This window comes from Phascolarctos cinereus, unplaced genomic scaffold (assembly GCF_003287225.1).
Source record: "Phascolarctos cinereus isolate Bilbo 61053 unplaced genomic scaffold, phaCin_HiC Scaffold_5;HRSCAF=322, whole genome shotgun sequence".
Lineage (NCBI taxonomy): Eukaryota > Metazoa > Chordata > Mammalia > Diprotodontia > Phascolarctidae > Phascolarctos > Phascolarctos cinereus.
In genome coordinates, this window is record NW_027555958.1 from 193193234 (window position 1) to 193216746 (window position 23513).

General features: G+C 36.6%; 1 protein-coding gene across 4 annotated transcripts in view; it reads left to right on the forward strand.

Annotated features, from left to right (window-relative positions):
- Positions 1 to 23513, forward strand: part of COL12A1 (collagen type XII alpha 1 chain) — a 143558-nt gene that overhangs the window by 48129 nt on the left and 71916 nt on the right. For 3 of the 4 annotated variants that reach the window (XM_021000135.1, XM_078155281.1, XM_021000133.2), the window contains 11 exons: positions 3356 to 3628; positions 8729 to 8995; positions 11664 to 11856; positions 13367 to 13488; positions 16082 to 16231; positions 16313 to 16432; positions 16542 to 16706; positions 18971 to 19117; positions 21191 to 21330; positions 21879 to 22008; positions 23078 to 23220. In XM_021000135.1, the coding sequence (XP_020855794.1) occupies positions 3356 to 3628; positions 8729 to 8995; positions 11664 to 11856; positions 13367 to 13488; positions 16082 to 16231; positions 16313 to 16432; positions 16542 to 16706; positions 18971 to 19117; positions 21191 to 21330; positions 21879 to 22008; positions 23078 to 23220 (1850 nt within the window). The remainder of the gene's footprint in view (positions 1 to 3355; positions 3629 to 8728; positions 8996 to 11663; positions 11857 to 13366; positions 13489 to 16081; positions 16232 to 16312; positions 16433 to 16541; positions 16707 to 18970; positions 19118 to 21190; positions 21331 to 21878; positions 22009 to 23077; positions 23221 to 23513) is intronic. The other variant, XM_021000134.1, reaches the window with a different exon arrangement.

Below are 23513 nucleotides of genomic sequence, written 5' to 3' on the forward strand. Positions count from 1 at the left end.
TTTCATCTACTGGTTGCTTTGGTGCCTGGGGATGAAATTTGGCTAGCTTCTACATTCAACACAAATGGGAATTTTTGACTTTGGGTGGTTTGGAATCTTTCCAGAAATAAATGGCAATTTAGCAGCTGAATGGGGATGGGAGGTGCGAGAAGTCGAAGTTGAAAGATGTCAAAGAGAGGGATGATTGTGGAAGTGGGGGTGAAGCTAATTAAGGGGTATCAGGTGGGTTGCTTCAGGAGGCAGTGAATTTACTTTCATAGTCTTTGGGTAGAAGCTGGATCACCACTTGTGGTATATGTTGTTGAGGAGATTCCTTGTAAAGATATCAAGTTTCACTACATGGTCACAGAATACCCTGCTGATTCTGAGATACTGTGATTCTATGACTCTATATCCACATACTGCACATGTAAATCCAGAGTCCTTTTGCCTGAATAACATTTAGTGCAAAGATGTTACAAAGCTGTACTTGCGTTTTGTTGCATGCAAAGAAAATACATGACTTGTGGTCATTTTTAGAGTTTAAAACACAAATGGCTGCCCTTCCCCACCTTATAGGAAACAGTCACAAGCTTTGAAAGAAAATAAATAACTATGATTTTAGAAATGTTTTTCTGATTGAAGTGAAATGCATGTCTAGTTTTCCCCTTCCTCCTCCCTCCCCCGCCCCAAATAGGATGTTCTGTCAGCCACTTAAGTTATTTACAATGGAGTTGAAGTTTCCACTTGGACTTGAGGTTTCAGAAAAAAGCCCAACCTTTTTTTCCCTTTTCTTTGAACTGCATATATATTTTTTGTTCAATGTGGCTTTTCCTTCCTTTAAGGTTACCTTTTCCATTTAGGTTCTAGGGCTTTATTGTACATAACTGCAAGGCATAGGTTATTTTTTCTCCCATCTTTATGGCAACGATAATTGAAACAATAATGATCTTCAGAATTATTACAGTGGCTTTTTGTATCACTTGCTTGAACACCCAGAAATTGCTTGCTCAAAATTATGCTGGGAAAGCAAATAGTTTTATATTGATGTCATATTATGGCAGAAATCCTATTTGAAGTAGCCAATATAAAGTGACTTGTATATTTATATTACATTAAAATATGGAAAGAGTAGCTGTTTTATTGGGAGAAAGCTGTGTCTCCTATTAAATTTAGGTTTTCTTATTTTCCATTTGGATTATATTCATGTCTTTTATTGAATGAAAAGGCTTCAATTTGGGAACAGAAATTTTCAGTTGTTCTCTCCCCCACCCCTGCAGAGTATATCCCCCTTTAATAACTAATGCTTTTTCAGTGTTCTAGAAAAATAGGTGTTCTTTCAGTTTCATTGAAAGGTTACCCTTCTACATTTATAACTCCATAAAAGTCAACAGCAAGGAATAGATATTTGGAACTAGTTTTGCCATTGGAATGAGGTCATGTTTTATGTTTTTAGTGAACTGCACATTAAAGCTGGGAATTTGTTTAAATTAGATTGGTAGAAAGCACAGAGCAGTGGAAAAAGCCCCAGACTTTGTATGAATGGGGAGACTCTGGGGGTCCAGTCCTAGAACCTTCTGACAGTAGATACTATGAGATGATCTGCAAGTTCACTGTGAACTTCCCCAGCTCTTATTAAAAGAGGAGGGATAGGCTAGGTGATCTAGATGGTCGTTTCCAGCTTTAAACATCTACAACATAAAAAAAGTAGGATTGTAGAAAAGAACCTTTGAGGACCATGATCTATGCCCCAAGGTAACAGAGGCATGAATGGGGATGAGGTCCTTGGGAAAATCATGAAGATATGTTAGGATTGTATTTTATAGAGGGACTAGAAGAGAGATATCATAATGACATTTGAGCCGGTAGAAAAGAAATTGGAGATGCACAATTCCACTCAGGGCAATTCAATGAAAATTTATGAAATACCTTATGAAATACCTTATACCATGCTAGGCAATGGGGATAGAAATATATACAAAGTGTCATCAGTCTGGGTTTGGAAGAGACCTTAAAGGCCATCTAATCCAACTCCTTCATTTTACAGAGAGGATAAGTGACTAATCTGAGGTCATAGGAGGTAGCAAATTTCATAGATTTAGAGATGGAAGGGAAGTCAAAGTTCACCTGGTCCAATTGCCTCATTTTACAGATGAGGAAAGAGAGCACATGTGAGCTATATGGGACATAAAATTGGAAAGATAGACTGGGGACAGATTGTGGAAGGCTCTGTGTGCCTGACCAAGACTATCCTTTATTTGAAGTCAGGTCAAGTCAACAAATGTTTGCTAAGTGCCTTCATGGGTTGGGCTTTGTGCCAAGAGCAGAGAGTACAAAGAAAGGCAAAAAACCAGTAACTGCTCTTAAGGAGCTCACGTATAATGAGGGGAGACAACATACAAATGACTATCTACAAGCAAGTTATATGCAAGATAAATTGGGAATAATCTCAGGGGAAGAAACTAGCACTAGAGGGATTGGGAAAGGCTTTCTTGCAGAAGGTAGGATTTTAGATAAAACCTAGAAAAGCCAGAGAATCTAGAAGTCAGAGATGAGGAAAGAGAGAATTCCAGGAATGAAGGACAGCTAGTGAAAATGCATGGAATTGGGAGATGACATATCTTGTATGACAAACAGCAAAGAGGCCAAGTTTTTAGTTAGGCTCATCAGCTGATTAGGCATGTAAAGAAGATTAATTATATAATTTGCATGACAGAAAGGAAGGTGAAAATTTTGGAGGAAAAGAGTCTTTTGCATTAAGTTAGGTAATGTAAGAAGAACTTGATTTAGAATGATGGCAGTGGGGATGAGTAAGAAGGGATGGACATGAGAAACACTAAGGAAGAAGTGACAGGAGCAGGTGACTGATTTGATATGAAGAACAAGAAAGAGGAAAGAATCAAAAGATGATTCTGAAGTTTCAAACTTGGCATAACGAGAATAAAGTTGTTTTTGGTAGAAATAGAGAAGATAGCAGGAGGGGCTCATTGTTGGCAGAAGATGACTTCAATTTTAGTTAGATTTTGAGGTGCTAGAAGGAACTCTTTGAATAATAAGGATAAGTAAGGTATAATTGATGATTTCATCAGTTTTGGAAACTCTCCTTGTGGGAACTTACTCCACTAATTCAGATGCAAACTGTCTATGACTTCATAGATTAGTTTTAGGGAATTGCCTGAGGCACGCAGTTACCCAGGAGTCACCCAGCTAGTAAATGTCAGAGAAGGAATTTGAACTTCGGTCTTTCTGAGATCAGGCTCAAGAGTTTGTCCTCTATAAACTGAATATAAATTTGAAAAAAAAAGAGGGTTAGATTTTACATGTATAATGCATATTCTTGCACTGATGCCTTTTTCAAAAAATTTCTCTTCCATAGAACGAGGTTCTGCTCGGGACTTGATTACTAAAGACATCACTGACACTTCCATTGGAGCATATTGGACATCTGCTCCAGGGATGGTTCGTGGTTACAGAGTTACATGGAGATCCCTTTATGATGATGTTGAGGCTGGAGAGAAGAATCTTCCCGGAGATGCAATTCACACTGTGATAGAAAATCTGCAGCCAGAGACCAAATATAAAATTTCAATATTTGCCACCTACACCAGTGGGGAAGGGAATCCTTTGAATGGAGAAGCTACAACTGAATGTAGGTGACATTTTATATTGTTAGCATTTATTATCCTTTGGATTCTGATCAGTGTGTATTAATAGATATTCAAAAGTGTGAATAAGTATAACTGGTTCTCCAGTCTACATGTATTTGCTTCATATTAAAACATAAGGCTCAGGAAGCATTGAAAAGATCATAAGTTAATAGATAAGGTACTTTAGAGGCCACTGGATCCAACCTTCCCTCCCATTTTGTGTAAGAGGAAATTAGTACATAGCTAAGGCAGGATTTTTAAATCATGTCCAACTGACTTCAAGTCTACTCCTCCATCAGCTAAGCCAAGCTGTTTATTTCAGGTAAGTTTAGTACCTATAAATATTGAAAGAAGGAGGAATATGAGGAAGGACCAAAGAAAACTGCTCCATTACTTGTCAGGAAGGGAAAGGAAGCTCAGAAAATCTCTTCCCCCTACTTCTAGTCTAGTTAAGTCATATGTAGTTACCTTCTTGTTAAAGTAGCTTGCTTTTCAAGACCCTTTAAAAGTTGGAAGTAAACATTGTACATTCTTTATTCCAAGCTCAATGCCACATGTAGGGCCAGTGAAAGTGTTGGGGAGGGAGGGGAAAATATTTTGAAGTAAGGAAGTCCAACCTTTCAACATCAGAAAGCTTCTTCCTCGACCCAATTGCATGACTCATTGTTGCCCATTTTTTTCTGAGACCTAGTATTCTTTCTAGAGCTGAGTTAGGGAGTACTGAGTGGAATAACAATACGTTGATTGATTATTAAGGAATTATCAAGGACAATTAATTAGGTAGACTCCAAATAATATTTGATTGGTCATGTGCCTCAAGCTACTCTCATTGTTTCTAGCCTGGGATTTCTTCGTTTGCCCTTTGTAAGACTTTAGGGAAGGTGAATGGAGGCACTGTTGGTAAGAGGGCATGCATCTTTATGATGTTTTATTAAAAAGAAAAAGCTGAATAGGTCAGGTCAGTGGCCATTCTTTCAGGTCTAGTGGAGAATTGAGGTGTGCAGTGACTGACATCACTGATTTTTTTCCCCCTTCTAATTTGTTTATTTCCAGAGAAAAATCTCAAGGGATGAACTAAGAATTGAGTTAGTGTAAATAAGCATTCTCAAACAAAGAAATCTGGTCTTGGCTTGCGTCAAACATAACTAGATTCTCTATAAACATAACTAGTTCTACGTAATTTAGCAGAAAATTAAATTTTGCAGAAAAATATATTGACATAGTTGGTTTCCATGGTAAATTTAATATTATATCTGGAATGTATTGGCTGTTGTTTAAAGATGTGTATTTTGATTGGATTTTGGCAGTTCAGTTGATGTAAAAATAAGTAATGTGTAGCAAATTAAGATAACATGTCAGTGAAACTTACAATTAATTTCTTTGATTATTAAAAGCCTATCTATCATTCCTGTGTTGGGAAAGTTTTAAAATTGTAGGTGTTTAAAAATTGACAGACATTGCGTTTGCCAAAAATCATGCTCTATTATAATATCCGCTTGAAGCTGTGACTCTTCTAATAAGTTCTTATGAAGGGAAATCTGGAATAGGAATGTGTTAGTACCAAAAATACGTGGGATGGCAGAAATCTTAAATTGCCTTCTACCTCTCTGAAGCTGAGTCATAGTACTTTCTCAATAAACACTTGTTGACTGATTATGTTGTTAGTGAATTTAAAAGGCCTCCTCTGGACTGGGAGAAACCTGGGTAGTATTGAACTCCATTGTTGGTTGAGGGTCAACTACCCTCAAAGGTTGAAGTTAGAGAACAAGTTGGAGGGGAAAAGAGGTTAATTTGTTCCACTAGCCACCTTACTTTTTGAATTTTTGCTGTGGAAGATAAAACAATTTGGAAAATATTGTTGAGAAGTTGTGATAGTTAAGGGGCAGGGTGTCCAGGCCATTTATATTTGTAGCACAGATGTGACTTATAAGGCACTTTGCTTCAAAGGTATGAAAAGTTTCATGCTGTCTTCTCTGCTTCCAGTAGGACACATTTCGTTGAGTGATTTCAATACAGCTTTTAGCTAAATAGCTCTGGAAACATTGTAAGGTCCAGGAATATAGTGGGATTCTTTTAGAAATCTGAATTGGAGCTGTGGCCAAGATGCCAGTAGATGGAGAACTAATGTATGTGTATGTGTATGTGCATGTATATGTGTATGTGTGTATATGTGGATACATATATGTATACATACATACATGTGGATGCATTTGTGTGTATACATAGGTATGTTTTCCTAGTCTGAGATAGCTAGTTTAGTGATATTGCTACCTGGGGGCATCCCACGGCGGAGAAAAGTCGGTAACATGGGGTGGAAGGGAGAGAATAGAGGGTACTACAGCAATTCATAGCATAACTTGTCCATATTGTTGTTTGTTGTTGTTTGTGCTTTGTTCTCAAAGAGGACATCATGGATGACACGCGCCATGCAACTTTTTTTGTGGTGGTGAGCCAATCTAGTTGCTTTTTCCAAAAGCCTGAGGGTCAGTTAATAATTAGCACAAGATGCACAGAAATTTGCTGAAGTTTCCTTCTGTTATTTTCTGTAGTTTATGATAAAGAAAGGGTATAACTGAGAAGCCTGCAAGATATCACACTAGGAAGCATGAAATTCAAAAGTCTGGTTTAAACATAGATTTTTAAGTATTTGCACAGCCTGGGAATCTTAGCCACTTATGTCAGGGGAGTGGTAACAGATTTCTGGAGCACTGGTTGCTATTCATAACAGCACCCAAGGATTTTTTTGTATGATCATATTACATTCTTCTGAACTTTGAAGATCAGTGAAATTAGACTGGGCATCTTGTGTAAGAAGAAGAGATTTGATACTCATTTTAAGAGTTTTTTTTTTTTTAGTATTGAACTAAAAACTAGTTCTGTGAATGTAATGGCCAGAGCTCTTGGTATTTCAGCACATATTTATGTATTAGAGTGAGTCATTATGGAATGGTTAACAATGTACTAAATTTGGAGTTAGGAGACCTGGGTTCAAATCCCTTCCTATTGCTTCCTACTTGTGTGAACTTTGGTGACTCATTTAACCATTCTGGGATTACTGTCTTATTTGTAAAATGAAGGGATTTTATTGATGGCCTTCGAAGTCTTTTCAAGGTCTAAATTTGGAGCTTTCAACCCTGGGTCTACAGATCTCCAAGGGATCATTTATATATTTCAGGAGATCTTTGAACTTGCATGAGAAAAAAAATTACATCTTTATTTTCACTAACTTCTATCTGAAATCTGGTATTTCCTGCCATTATGAATTGAAAAACAACAACAAAAAAACCCTCAACATTCTTCTGAAGAGGGGTCTATAGATTTCACCAGCTTGTCAAAGTGCTCTATGACACAAAAAAGTCAAGAACTCTTATATGATCCCATGATTTAAGGCTTTTTTAAGACAGGCCCAGGGACACCACATCTTAACCCACATTTGTGGTAGTTGATAATAATCAGAATCTTGAGTCAGTGATAGTCTCACTGAATGTTGACATCACCTTTTTTTCAAGAGCCCAAGCAAGACATTATAGGTTTTTTTTCATTCAAACTGGTTCATCTTTATCCAATAACTTAGAAAATTGTGAGTTAGGTTATTCTGAATACATTTTAGATGAGGATATCCTAGATTCTTTATATATATTTTGATTTATTTACTTCTCATCTTCATATCTATCATAGACATAATAAGAGTACAGCTTTACTGAGTTTGTATTTGCGTTTTGAAAGGTTAATATTTTGTGGCAAATTATTCAGTTTTTTGGCCTCCATAATCCCTTAATGCAAAGGTTCTTAACCTAAGGTGTGTGAACTTATTAAAAAAACATTTTGATAGTAGTATTTCACACAATTAGCACATTTTGTAATTCTATGTATTTCATTTTATGCATTTAAAAACATTATTTTGGAAAGTTAACCATGGCATAAAGAAGGTTAAGAGCTCCCTTCTCTTCCCTTCCCTTCTCTTCCAAATAGTGAGGGTAAATTCTTAATCATTTCCCCTGGGAGCTTACAGTTTATTCCTATATAGCATGATTCTAACCTTTTGAAGTATCTAATCCCTGAATAAATGAAATTAAAATGCAAACAGTATTGGTTGAATATGTACACCATATTGATATAGTAAAGAACAGGTTACATAATCTCTCTTAGATGTTTAATTACCCTTTTGTTAAATAAAAATCACCTAAATATCAGAGAAAGATTATTTTTGTCAATGATGTTTATTATACCTTGAGTAAACACTTTCCACATGAAAAATTCCTATCAGGCTTAAGGTTTACAAACCTAATTTTAAAACTATTGAGACATTATATAATGGCTTATCTCTTTATATCCCACTTCTTTACATTTTCTTGGGAGAGAATACAAGAAATTTCATTAACAACCTTAACTCTGGTTAAAAGTCATTTTCTGGGTCACTTTTGTACTCCTTGCAATGGCCCCTGTCAAAATTCCCTTGCAGAACTAACAGCTGTGAAACCCCTCAAGGCATTTGGTTTTAAGAGAAATTCTTTACAGATGGGAGTAGGATAAAATTTCTAAAAGCTTGTCCCAGGAAAAGGATGTTTTCTTTTCTAAATTCTCTAACACTCAACTAGGAAATCCCTAAGATCCAGACTTCTAGTTTTTAGGGGGATAGGCATGAAAGGTCTCTTAGGATCTTTTATTATTCTCGGTTTACAATAGATTACAATGCTGAACTATGAAACACCATGATCCTTGACATTCACATAGAGCTTTAAGATTTGGAAAACATTTTTATAAAGATAGTCTCATTGGAGCCTCACAAGAACCTTGTGGGGTGGGCACTAAAGGTATTATTATTATTATTATTATTATCTCCATTTTGTAGGTGGGAAAATTAAGGTCCAGAGAAGCTGCGATTTGCTAATAGCCAGACAGTCAGCAAATGTCAAAGTAGAATCTGAATTCGAATCTTCTTAATCTTGGTATACAACTCTATCCACTAGGCTATTCTGCCTTTCCTAGAGTACTTGAATATCAAAGCACAGATCATTACTCTTTGCTGAAGTGGAGTTTTATTACATAACATGTTTTATTTTTTATTGACATGTATTTTAATCTGGCTTTGCATCTGACAGTATCTCAGAATGCCAGGACTCTGAGAGTTGATGATGAGACTGAAACAACAATGAGAGTCACATGGCAACCAGCACCAGGGAAAGTTGTGAACTATCGTGTTGTATACCGGCCTCGGGGAGGAGGAAGACAGATGGTGGCCAAAGTGCCACCCACAGTCACATCAACTGTGTTAAAACGACTTCAGCCTCAAACTACATATGACATCATGGTGCTTCCAATTTACAAGACGGGAGAAGGAAAGCACAGGCAAGGATCAGGAACTACACGTATGTATAATTTTAAAGGTGCTTTTTTAGCTCTTGGAATCCTAGAACCCCAGAGTTGGAAAAGACCTAAGAGACTTACTAATTTAACCCGTACTTGAATAAAAATCTCATCTACAGTGTATGTAGAAGGTGGTCATTCAGCCCTTGCTTGAGAACCTACTGTATAGCTAGGGCCCATTCCATTTTTTGGATAACCTCTTGAGCTTTTCCTTATATCAACTCTTAAGTCTGCTTTTTTTGCAATTCCCATTGGGCTTGGGTTCTGACTTCTGAAGTAAAGAATAAGTCTGTTTCCTCTATATGACAGCCTTTCAAATACTTGAAGGCTACTTAGTGCATCCTCCCCAACCACCCTGTTTCCCTTCCAAAAAGTTTTCCTTCCTCCAGACTAACTACTGAAAAGTTGCTTAAAACAATCCTCCATAGAATAATCCAAAATCCTTGGTCATGCTAGTTGCTCTGCTCTGCATGCTATTCATCTTACCATATCTTTCCCAAATGATCATACCCAGTCTAACCAAGACAAGATTTAATGTGGCTATTACCTTAGTAGTCTTGGACACTCTGCCTCTCATGAGGTGACCCAAGCTTTCATTATCTGTTTTGGCTGTTACATCCCACCATTGACTCATATTGAGCTTATAGTTTATTGAAACTGAGGAGGGAAGAGAATGGAATTTAACTCAGTGTTATGAGCATTTGTAAGAAATGGTTACTCTGATTCTCTTGTCTCTTATTCTAACTCTTTGATTCTCTTTTTGCTTCCTTAGGTGGTCATTTTTCCTCCTCCTGTCCCTTAAGAGTAGGCATCCTCTACACTCTCTCCCATTCCCTGGCTTCAGTTATTGCTTCTATGCAGATCACATTCAAATGTCTGTCTCCAACTGTAGCTGCTCTTTTGAACTCCAGCCCCAAATTCCTAACTACTGGTGTCTTGCTGACATCTGGAATTCAACATGTCCAAAGCTAAGCTCATCATCTTCCCTTCAAAATCTGCCCCTGCTCTTAACTTTTCTTTTGTTAGCGCTCTTACCTTCCTAGTAACCCATGCTTGAAATCTTGGAGTCTCCATTTGATTCTCTTCTCTTCTTCACCTTGTTTAATCTCCAGTCACTGGTCAAATACAATTGTCTGAAATATGCCTTACGTCTATACTTTTCTTTCTCCTCACACAACACACTAATTCAGAGCCTCATTACTTCTCATCTGGCTATTGTGATAGTTTCCTAACTAGTCTCCCTGAGTGGTGAGGTCTTTAAGTCTAAATGGAGCGCTACATTTGTTAAAATGAAAAATAGTAGACTACCACACCTCTGGCGTCTTCCTTTCTCTAGTTTATCCTTTACACTGCTGATCATATCACTTTAGAGGCAGCATGGTGTAGTGGATAGATTGCTGGATCTAGAGTTAGGAAGGTCGGGTTTGGTTCTTGCCTTAGATTTACTAGTTGTGTGACCATAGGCAAATCATAACCTTTCTTGGCCTCATTTCCTCATGAAGGTGACTGCATTAGAACACTTCCAAGCTCTTTTCCAGCTTTAAATCTAAGATCTTGAAAAAAAATACTTTAAGTGGTTCTCCATTTTCTATGGGATGAAACAGTATAAATTTCTTGGTCTAAAACTCAAGACCTTCCATAATCTGCCTTCCATTTACCTTTCCAGCCTCATTTCTTCTCTATGCACTCTGTTACAGCTAAGTTGAACTAAGAGCCATTTCCTGGTCTCAGTGCATCTTCTCCTACCCCTGCACAGTTTTCAGGCCATAATTAGTGCCTAAAATGGACTCCTTCCATATTTCTGCCCTGTTCTAATCTTTTTCTGTCTGCAAAGACCAGTGTAAATGACTCCTATTCTGTGAAGCCTTTCCCTGGTCCCTCATCTGGAAATGATTTATCCTCTCCAGAATCTCTTACCCCTTTTGTTGGTACTTTTATATATTTATTCTATTCTCACTTATCACTTATAGTTCTATTCTGTTCTAACTTACAGTCATTTGTTTGTCTTATCCAGCAATTTACAGCTAGGCTGTAAGCTCTTTGAAAGCAGGGCCTATTTCATATTTTGTCTTTGTATCCCTAATGCTCAACACAGTGCCTGGAACACAGTAGGTATTTAGTAAATGCTTACTCAATTGAATGGAGTGGAATTGAGGAGAGGGCGATTGAGTTGCTTAAGGGCAAGGACTGTTTCATTTGTGTTCTTGTATCCCTAGCACTGAGCACAGTATCTAGCCCATAGCAGGTGCTTAATAAATTCTTGTTGATTGGTTTTTCATCCTTCTGTCCTCACACTGTGAATTAGTATGACGTAGTGGATAAAGAACTGATTTCTCATACTATACCTGCATTTAACTCCTGCCTACTGGTTGTGTGACTCTGGGCAAGTCTTTGTGCTCCAGGCAACTCTCTGAGACTCCATGTTATAAAGGAGAAGCTGACCTGCCCTGGTAGAGAGAACTTCATCCCTTGGGAGTTCCCTATGCCAGTGAAATCCCAGGTTCAGTCCCTGTCCCTACTGCTTAATATAGTTTGCCTGCCCTAGCAGGTACATAATACACATTTATTGAATTCAGTTAAGTTCAGTACTGGAACTGTTGATAAAGGTTTAATATCCATTAAAAGACTTTGTATTTCATATAATTATTGTTTTTGCTCTTCTCTTTGCAGTATCCAAATTCAAATCACCCAGGAACCTCAAAACATCTGACTCAACCATGTCAAGCTTCCGAGTCACTTGGGAACCAGCCCCTGGGGAAGTAAAAGGCTATAAGGTCACTTTCCATCCCACAGGAGATGATCAGAGGCTTGGGGAATTAGTTGTTGGGCCCTATGACAATACTGTCGTTTTGGAGGAACTTAGGTATGAGATAATTTTATTCTTTTTTTTGGTTACTATTTCAAATAATTTATTGAAATCAGTGAGGCCCAAGTTGGAAAACATGTTCAGTTTTCACCTTACTCTCCAGGGAAGGGGTTTGTAAAAGCTGCTAGATAGTGGAGATGAAAACTACTCTCTGAGGGGTGGTGTAGCTTCAGTTTTGGTTGTTGTGAACATCTCAAACAGTGGTTTTGGAAATTATCAAGCACAAGAGGCTTGTCATATTTTTACAACTTAGTAGGAGTTGCTTCTTTCAGCAGTAATGCCACGCTTTAATATATACGAAAAGCTTGTAGCATTTTGCCAAGAGTAGTTCCCACTCAGGGTGTTGCCATTATGTGGTAGAAAACCCTCCCCAAATGTGGAGATTACTATTCCCTCTGAAAATGCCCAGATGACTCATTCTGAAATCCCAAGTGTGAGCCTTCTTCCAATTTGAGACATAGTAGAAGGCAAGACTTTGTGTTTTGTGCCAGTGGGGCAGAAGAGGGGAAGGGTGGGTTGATTAAAAGTCTTGCTCCAGGCTCTGCAATGGAAAAGAAGGAAGTTTGAGAATGAATGGAGGGTGACCATTCATTATAACAAGGATAATAAGCTACTGTGCTCTTGATGACTATATACTTGATCTGCTATCAGCCCATGATGCCTCTCCTGATGTAGGGGAGAGGAATTGGCCTTTGAGACGGGAAGACCTGGGTTCAAGCCTTGATTCTGACACCATAGGCAAATTACTTGATCTCTTAGCGCCCAGAGAACTCTGTAAGGCTGTAAGTTACAGAATTGTCACACTTGGTTCCATGCTTGGGATTCTCCTCATGAATGAATTCATAGATATGGTCTATAACTAAAACAAACAACATACTTAATCTTAGCATTCAAGATTCATTTCTTTGATCAAGAACTCTTATTTAGAAGTTTCTTCATTTGTAAAATAATGTGGAAATTTTAACAAATACTTCTCCCTAATTCTAAAGATCTATACAGAGCAAGAAAGTCATTCTTGTCTTAAAGCATATTATTTAATAATAGTTATCAAGTTGTGAGCCAGATTCTTCCCCTGGTATGCTCAGTCCAAAGGTAAATGCTCCCCCGAGATTCTGTGCAGCTTTACTACTTGTGAACTGTCCACACCATGTAACTCCCCCAAGAGGGAGACAGGGGAGGAATTTGTGAGTGGGTGGCTACCTCTGGTATTCTTTGGGTTATGCTTTCTGGCTGCCTTACGCACCTGCCTACACCTGAATTTTCAGGTCACTGCTTAGGGCCGTGATGTTAGATGGTACCTGGCAATTTCCCATTGTATCTAGGGCACACACTTCAATGCAATGGTGAGTTCTCATCCTAAACTCCGTTTTTCACATGCTCCCAAACTCAAAGGGGACAATGTCTATTTGAATAATGTGGAAAAAAAAGAATAAAATTCTTTATTTGGGTAGTTAAAGTAACTCCTTTTTAGCTAACCAAAATATATATCCATTTTTTAATATTGCAGGGCAGGCACAACCTATAAAGTAAATGTTTTTGGAATGTTTGATGGAGGAGAAAGTTCACCACTGATTGGACAAGAAATGACAACTCTTTCAGATACAACTGTCATGCCAATTTTATCTACAGGTAAGCAGTTTGTGAGAATTTAAATTAATTTGGATGCTTTAAATTTAGGGAGTTTGATTGTTTTATGGAAAAACTTCTAAAATAATGTTTAAAAATAAATGTTGACATTTTCAACTAAAAAGTTGAAAGAACTACAGATGTTTTAAGTTAAATATTGACATTTTCAACTAAAAGTTTAAAAAAAACTACAGGTTTATTTGTGTACCATATAAATTTATAACTATATATTTGTACCAGTCCAGATGAGTAATCCTGTTCAAAAATGAGATGACATTCTGTGCTTTGAAAGCCTTTAAATGCTATATAAATATTATCTATTATCATATAGGTAGAGTACTTTGCAAACTCCAGTGCACTATATAAATGTCAGTTGTTACTCTTGTTATTATGAGATGTCTTACTGGCATTCACACTACTGAAATCTAGAATCCCTTTTGTCACTGAGACAATCATCAAATATGATTTTGCTTATTATTATTGTTGTTTTTATCATGTAATACTCCACTACTAATACATCATTATCTAGTCATGATATTTTTTTTTATTAAATTAATGCAGTTAAAGCAAATGTGCCATTTCCCCCTCTAATATCTGAAATATGCTTTTGTTAAAGATGTATTGAAAATGTCAATGTATGAGATTTAATTTTACAAGATAGTAATAGCTGCTAGAGTTTATTTAGTAATTGAGACAGGAAAAAGATTAAATGCATTTTAAATGAAGGATCTCAGGACATCAGGTCTCAGGATCTGGATAGACTTATTTAATATGTTTATCACCCTGAATCAGAGTCCGTAGCAAGGTTGGACAAGTTAAGAAGACGAGAATTGAGAATTTTGTCAGCCATAGAGCTGTGCAGAAATCTTTGAGTTTTTCTTTTCTTTCTTTCTTTTTTTTTTTTTTTGCTACTATCACATTCATACCATCAGTATTATAAATGAAACAATGAAACATAGCTTAGTGAATAGAGCACAGACCTTGAAGAGAGGGATCTCTGGATTCAAATCCTTCTTTTTGACCCATAGCAGCTTTCTGACTTTTAACCTCTCAATGCTCCTGGCAATTCTCTCAGGTTGTAACTTAAAAATGAGTTGCCGATCTGCATTGTTGGAGGGAGTTTTTGCACTGAAAGCTCCCCCTACCATTGAAATAACAGGACCAGACTTCCTTTTCCTTTTCCCTCAACACCCAAAGTATATATGAAACCAGTTTTAACTTCTTTAGGACAAAATTCCATTTAAACAATTTCCCAGCTTTTTGTGTTATTAGATTTGTATTTTCTATGTGTAAGAGGATCATGATTTTTAACCATCAGATACTTGAATAATTAATTACTCAAGATCTTTCACTACTGGATTGCGTATGTAGAACATTAATGGAATCACAATATCTTTTAAGTATGATGAATGTGATGGTTTTCTTCAATGGAATTTCTTCCATATAAAGATTAGAAGCTGTCAGGGTAAGAAGCCAGAAAATAAACAACTAGTAACAACTTCTAGAACAATAGAGGGCAGTTTTTAGATGAGTAATATTAAGCTTAATTAAATAATTCAGTCTGTTTTATAGAAATGTTCTATTACTTAACTTATGATGATATTAACCGACTCATGTTTTTGTTCCCTAGCTTGTGAACTGAGGAGATCTGAAATGATTCTCTTTCCATAGCATCCCAGCCTTGTATAAATGTTTGTACTTGTGTTTCTACATCTCCTCACTTGTGTGTTTGTTTGCATACCTTCTCCTAAATTATGTTCTTTCTTTCTCATTTTTTTAAATGTGCACACTCCTCTGCCATCTGTATTTATCTAATTGCATTGCAAAGTAAAGAACACTGTTTACAAAACTGGTAACTATGAGATGTTTGCATGGTAAATAAGATGAAATATTGGCATAGGACATTAACTGGGCATTTCTAGCCAAATGGGTTTGCATTTAAGTAATCTTGTATTTGATGTTAATAGTTACCTCCCAGATTTGGTATAGTAAATTTTTAAAAAGAAATTTTGGTCCACAGAAGCACTTTCCAGCCCATGTGTTTTCATCAGCCCATCCCATACTCTTTAACAGTTTTGTGGTGAAATGATTGCTACCAGCAGTCAGATTTTATTCCAGAGATATATAATCCTAATGCTTTAGGTCATATTTGAAAATTTTACTAAAATTTCTAATTCCAGATAGTGAGATACCTTTAAAATAAGCCTAATTTCTTTCAGACTTGTGAGCCCATGCTCATTTATCTTGCTAATTTGGCTAGACTAATTTCTATGATAGACTGAAGTGAGGAAAAACAATAAAAAAGAAAAAAAGATGCCTAATTGAGAGTGGGAGATACAAGGCATATTCCTTGAAACAGCCACTGAATGAATGACTATTTCTTATTAATACAACTTGAGGTTCATGAATGGAATGGTGATGAGTGTTTCATGAATATATTTCCAGTGATGTCCTAATTAGTATCTGGTAATGCCATAATGGTTGAGGCAGGGAGGCCAAGCATCCAAGCAGAGGGAGGAGAAATAGGAATAAAGGAAACTTAAATACCACTTAATGTCTTTCATACTCATGTGCCTTTTGATTATTGCTACATCAGGCATGGAGTGTTTCACCAGAGCAGAAGCTGACATCGTGCTACTGGTTGATGGTTCTTGGAGTATTGGTCGGGCTAATTTTAAAACTGTCAGGAGCTTCATTTCACGTATTGTCGAAGTCTTCGAGATTGGCCCCAAAAGAGTACAAATTGGTAGGCCCTGCTAATATTAAAGAGTTTTACACTTATTTTTATGCTCCTCTCAGTAAACTAATGATAACTGCGTTATTTAAGCCCTTGCTCAGTACAGTGGGGACCCCAGAACAGAGTGGCAACTGAATGCTCATAAAGACAGGAAAAGCCTATTAGAAGCTGTGGCTAACCTACCGTACAAGGGAGGCAACACACTGACAGGTATATTGTGACTTTTTGTTGTTCTTTAAGCCTTGTTTTTTTTTTAAATGTTTTTTTGAAAGGTGTATTTATGTAGTAATCCTTATATATCTTTTAAAAATCACATTAGGCATGGCTTTGAATTTTATTCGGCAAAACAACTTCAGGCCACAGGCTGGCATGAGACCTCGAGCTCGCAAAATTGGTGTTCTCATTACTGATGGAAAATCACAGGATGATGTAGATGCACCTTCAAAGAAACTAAAGGATGAAGGAGTGGAACTGTTTGCTATTGGTGAGTACCACAAAGAATGGCAGTAATCTAGCGGCAGTGCTCTTAAGATTTCAAGGGTCTGTGATTTTTTGAACATGGTTAATCCATCCACTGACACAATGAAGACCTTTTATGTCTGACTAGAATTCAGGGAAGGGGAACCTGCAGCCTCTAGGCCACATCTGGCCTACTAGGTACTTGGGTGCAGCCTTTTGACAAAGTCCAAGTTTTACAGAACAAATCCTTTTATTAAGGGAATTTATTCTGTCAAGTTTGGATTTAGTCAAAGGGCACTTGAGGACTTAGAGGGCCACAGGTTCTCCACCCCTGGACTAGATGGTCTTTGCAGGTCACTGTAGCCAAAAAGATTGATGACTTGGTGATAATTTTCTGTTGAGGAACTTCTCTGAACTTAGCTAGGTTGGCCCATCTTGGGCTTGTATTTGACATCTTTATAACTTGGCCAAACCTGACAGAGACTGTGTCTTCATGCCCCATTGAGGTAATGGTGGAAGGGAGAAAGGTAAAGGAAAAAAACATTTATATAGACTGCTTGCAATGTGCCAGGCACTGTGCTAAGCACTTTACAAATATTATTTCATTTGATCCTCACAAAAACCATGTGAGGTAGGTGCTGTGATCCCCATTTCACCATAGAGGAAACTGAGGCAAATAGAGATTAAGTGACTTGCCCAGGGTCTGTAAGCTAGTAAGCTAGTAAGTAGCTACTTAATAGCTAGTAGCTAGTAAGGGTCTGAGGCCAGATTCAATCATACCTTTCTGACTCCAGACCCAGTGCACTGTGCCACAGAGCTGCCTCTACTCATTGGAGTAGACTTTTTTTTTTTTGGTTGGGCAATGGGGTTAAGTGACTTGCCCAGGGTCACATAGCTAGTAAGTGTTATGTGTCTGAGGCTGGATTTGAACTCAGGTCCTCCTGAATCGAGGGCCGGTGCTCTCTCCACTGTGCACCTAACTGCCCCTGGAGTAGACTTTTATGGAAGAAATATATGTGTGTATATCTATATCTATATCTATATCTATATCTATATCTATATCTATATCTATATCTATATCTATATCTATATCTATATCTATATCTATATCTATATCTATATCTATATCTATATCTATATCTATATCTATATCTATATCTATATCTATATCTATCTATATGTAAGTATATATATATACACACATATATATATATACACACACAAATATGTATATGTGTGTGTGTATAATATTATACATATAAATGGAAATATAAGGATTTTCTGGCACATAAAAAAAACAAAACAGCTTGGCAGTATTTAGCATAATCTCATGTATTAGTCTCCCCTGGTAGAATGGAAGCCCCTTGACTGACATTTTATTATATTTTACTTTTGTTTTTGTATCTCTAGTGTTTATCTTGCTGAATGCTTGATATACAGTAAGTGCTTAATAAATGCTGGTTGATTGGTCTCCATAAGAGAAGAGAAGTGATTTTAGATCTTTGAACACACAATCAACTCTGTTCGTTGACCAATTTGGACTTGTCAATTTGTCCAATTTGCCTTCTAATGAAACCGAACAATTATCAGGTCATTAAAGAGGAAAACAGTATCAAGGATATCAGACATTTACTGTTACCAGGATTTAGGAAATTTCCTGTTAAGTTCCCTTCTTTATAATCAAATCACCACTATGATTTCTGGAAAGAGCAAAACCTCAGGTCAATTAATTACCTTGTGGATCAGTTTAAAATCCTTGTGCCTTCCCAGACCCAAACATCTATCCTTGTCCATTAACCTCCATCCCCAATATGTGTGGTCTTTCCCATTAAAATGTAAGCTCCTTGAGGGTGGGAACAATTTTACTTTGGGTAATTGTGTCTGCAGTGCTTACTACAGTTCCTGGTGCATAGGAAGCACTTAGTAAGTGCTTTTTATTAATTAATTCTTTCATCATTCATTCATTCATTCATTCAGTTCATTCATTCGTTTACTGACTTTGGTTAGTTATAGGTTTACCTAGCCAACAAGACATTAATTTTTGTTTTTAGAAGCACTCAAATTTTGGAATAACTTCCTTCTTTCAATCTCTTTTGATATTTCATTGTGATTCATAACATTATAGCTGTTAATCTTTCTTTTTTAGAGAAAATCACACACATACATCTATCTTTTCATACATTGGAAAATTGGAATACTGTTTCTAATATATTTTGTTAAATTACTTGTTGAATTTTCTTAAAGTTGTTCCTGATCAATGTTGCTAATTTGTAATTTTTTTAAATAAAGGTATTAAAAATGCAGATGAGACTGAGTTAAAGATGATTGCAACGGACCCAGATGACACTCATGCCTACAATGTGGCTGACTTTGACTCACTTTCTAGGATTGTGGATGAACTCACTGTTAACTTGTGCAATAGTGTCAAAGGTCCAGGTATCCTATTATTCTAACTACCACCCTATTCATCATTTTATCAACTTTCAATGTTCCTTCCTTTGGCTTAATGGAGGTAATTTCAATTAAAATTTGTCTCCGTGCCTGTCCTTCCTCAAAATTTCTGTGGTTTCCTTCAATACCTAATGAGGAATACTTTTCCTTTCAGAATATTTATTCACTGGCAATTGGCATTTTCAAGATATGAGTGAGGAGGTCTCTTAAGTTTGGTTCCTTTGTTATCCTCCTAAGATGACTGGTTTTGGATATGAAAATGGGAGGTTTGGATTAGGCCTATCTTGTAGCTTATTGATTTTACACCAATTACAGATTATTTTTGAAGCTGATTTTCTAGGTTCTTCTTGAGTAGAAAGAAATACTAGTACTAGATGGGTTTTATGAGATTATTTGGTCCAACTACTTTCTCCCTTCCTCTCCTCACCTTTTGCAGATAAGAAAATTGAAGCTAAATGTCAGATGCCATTGGTAAAGTAGTTCTTGGGTAGGAGGATGGTATAAAGCCTCTATCAACTTATCTAGTCTGGTCCTTGGACAATATAATGTAGTTAATTGTCAGGACCATACCTGGAGTCTTTCTAGCTTGGAAGAACCTGACAGAGCTTGTGCCTTGCTGGCCCAGCCTTTGAGAAGTCAGGGTGACCACTCTGTCATTCTGGGGCATCAGAATAGGACTTTAGTGGAGTCAATTAATAAAGGACAAAATATGGTGATTATTTTGAAGCTTGGAATAATTCCTTTTTGCAGTGTCATAGACAATGGTAAGGATTATACTTATGTGTTTATACTAGTTGTGTAAAAATTGAAAGAGAGCCCAAGGACACCAGTGGACATGATTCAGGTACTTTGGGTTTCAGAGTATATTTATTCTCTGAGTTTCTTTTCTTTCTTTTTCTTTCTCTAAGTTTCTGACCAATCCTTTGCAGATTTTCTTTTGGGATTTGGCCAACAGATTGTATTTTTCTCTGGAGAAACAGGCCGCCTGTATAGCTAGCATTTGTAGGGTTTCCGGCTCTCAATATTAGTTTATAAAGTTGTAGTTTTATTCCACTGGAGAGAGCTTGGAATAGATGAAAGCATCTTTTATCTATTTTCCTTTCTGTTTAATCAACCATGTAATTGTTGCATTCGTGCCAGTTTCCCAGACCATAAAACTGCTTGATGATTTTGTAGACCTGATTATAACCCAAGTATAATAAAGGTTAAAGGAAAAAAAATGGAATTTTTTTTTACACAGTTTTGACTTGCAAACAACTCACAGGAGAATGGTTGGGTTATACTTTGGATTTACTACATTAATTTCTTTATTTTCAAGCTTTAACATGGTCATTTTTTCCATCTTTACCAGCTTCTTAATGGTATTTTAAAAAATGGATTTTATGTTACAGACAAGGACTTGTCTCAATTATTCTATAAAATAGCTCACTGTTGCCATATAGGTGACAATTACTTTTAATAGTATCACTTTAAAACAACAGCCTGTCTATCCCTTGGCATAAGAATACTGTTACAAATTTATAGAGATATAATCAGAGAACTTTACTTATAAAAGTTCAAATTAAATTAAGAAGCACTTAAAAGAATTCCAGATTCCATTGAATAAAAGGAATACTTTTAGAAAAAAATGTAACTAAATCCTAGTTTCGTTATTTTCATAATGAGGGCTACTTAATATGTAAAGGGAGTTGCTTAGAATTCTTATGATAATAAAAGTTATATTTATATAATACTTAGGGTTGAAATACTTTGCATTACATTATCTCATTTGATCCTTACAACTATGTGAGATGTGTGCAGTGTGACATTATTATAGCTAATATATAGGTGAAGAAACTCAGGACCAGAGAGTTTAAGGGACCTACCCAAGGTTTTATGGTTAATAAAAGGGAGTTTAAGGACACAAACTTCTGAACATGGTCTTCTGAATCTGAGACTAGTGCTTTTCCCATTCTGTCACATTGCCAGGTGAATATTAGGATTTTTTCATTTTCATTTTAATCTTCGTCATGTTGATTAATTGATGAACCTTTTGTATATTTCATTTCCCTTGCATAGGTGACTTGGAAGCACCTTCCAATCTAGTTATATCTGAGAGAACCCATCGTTCCTTTAGAGTGAGCTGGACACCCCCATCAGACAGTATAGACAGATACAAGGTGGAATACTATCCGGTTTCTGGAGGGAAACGCCAAGAAGTGAGTATGCCTCTTTTTCCCCTGCCATCCCTTCCTCCTTTCACAAGTCCCCCAGTAAAGGCTTTTTGTAGAATGTCATATGAGGAGTTAACATTCATAGTGAGAGGATGAGACCAAGTTAAGAGTAGTTCTGTGCTCACTTTCTGTTACAGCACACAGTGTGCCTGCGCTGCTTGAGTCTGCCTAATCATGCTCTTACTCTTAGCTGTCGTTAAAATTGAAAAAAATATTTACTAAGATTCCTGTGGTCCTTAAAGACTGCAGAGTGGTAGTAGGATAACATTGTTACTTTCTCAATAGATGGCATATCTTTTCATGCAATTACTACCTGCTTCCTTGCTGACCTAATATTTTCTGAAATAACAGAAATCCTTCAAAATAAATTCCAAGCCTATAGAGCAGGGGATGATTAGCAGAATTCTAGCTCATTTTATTGAATGTCTTCTCTCCATCCCCTTGCTGTTTTCCAGTCTGAAATTCTAGGAGAAAGAAAGAAATGGGAATGTGCCATTTGTGACTTTTACCTTTATTTTGCCCTTTCCACCTAGTTTTATGTAAGCCGCCTAGAAACTAGTACAGTGATTAAGGATCTAAAGCCTGAAACGGAGTATGTCGTTAATGTGTATTCCGTGGTAGAAGATGAAAATAGTGAACCTCTGAAGGGCACTGAAACAACCTGTAAGTGTTTATATCATTTGCCTGTTCTGTGCTCGCCGTGTTACATCTGCTCAATAGTGTTTGATATTTGATGGGTGTTTGATCTCTCTAGAATAATCTTTGTTCTTTTTTTACTCTTTCCTCTCCTGCACTGGCCATGCCCCTCTCCAGTCTCTTGGTGACTCCAGACTTCCCCCAATTAGCAAGATTTCATATTCTCTAATTCCATCACCAACTCCCTCTCTCCAGAGAGTTATTTCATCAGCCCCAGGAAGCTTTTAGGCAGGACTACACAAGGTCATATATAGAGAGGGTGAGATAGAGCTGGGAGTAAAATCTAGATTTCTTGACTTTCAGTTAATTTTTCTTTCTGCAACACTATGCTGTTACTATTGATATAATTTTTCACATAAGTTTATACTCTTTTTAATTTAATATATTATTTCCCCCCAATTACATGTAAAATAATTTTTAGTACTTGATTTTAAAAACTTTTTGAGTTCCAAATTCTCTTCCTCCCTTCTTCCCCTTTCCCCCCTTATTGAGAAGGCAAGCAGTTTGATGTATGTTATACATGTACAGTCATGCAAAGCATATTTCCACGGAAGCCATCAAGAAAAATAAAGAAAAAATATGCTTCAATCTGCATTCAGACTCCACCAGTTTTTTCTCTAGAGATATATAGTTTTTCTCATCATAAATCCTTCAGAATTGTCTTAGATGATGGTATTGCTGAGAATAGATAAGTTATTGACAGTTGATCATCATACAATATGCTATTACTCTGTTCATTTCACTTTGCATCAGTTCATGTAAGTCCAGGTTTTTTTTTTTTCTGAGAGCATCCTGCTCATCATTTCTTATAGCACAATAGTATTCCATCATAATCATATACAGCAACTTGTTCAGCCATTCCCCAATTCCCCCATCCTCTCAATTTCAGGTTCATACCCTTAAAACAAATTCTAAATAGCCTATAAAACATGGCTCATGTAGATATATAGAGAAAAGAAATAGATTAAGAAACAAAAGTTAAAATAAGACTAGAATGGAAGCAACTTGCTTGATGAATGATTTTATGTTTTGGTAGTGCCTGTTCCTGTTGTTTCCCTGAATATTTTTGATGTTGGACCAACTAACATGCGGGTACAATGGCAGTCAGTTGGTGGAGCTACTGGTTACTTGCTGTCCTACATACCTCTCAATGCCACAGTGCCCACAAGTGCCAAAGAGGTAGGGGATGTTGTTTTCTTAACAAATTAAAAGAACAATTACAATTTAAGATATGCAATCCTTTGAATTTGTTGTTCATATCATAGTTTTAAAAATGTTGGCATGCATTATGCAACAGCCTTTTAAATTAAATTGATAAACTCAATGACATCTATCAGGTGGTTATGAATGAAGGTGGCATGAATTTCAGAGTTAAATTAACTAGTTTTTGTTTGGATACCTTCTTCTTTTAACTTTGTGCTTAGACTCCAGATGTACATTCTACATCTATATCCATATGCATATAATATCTA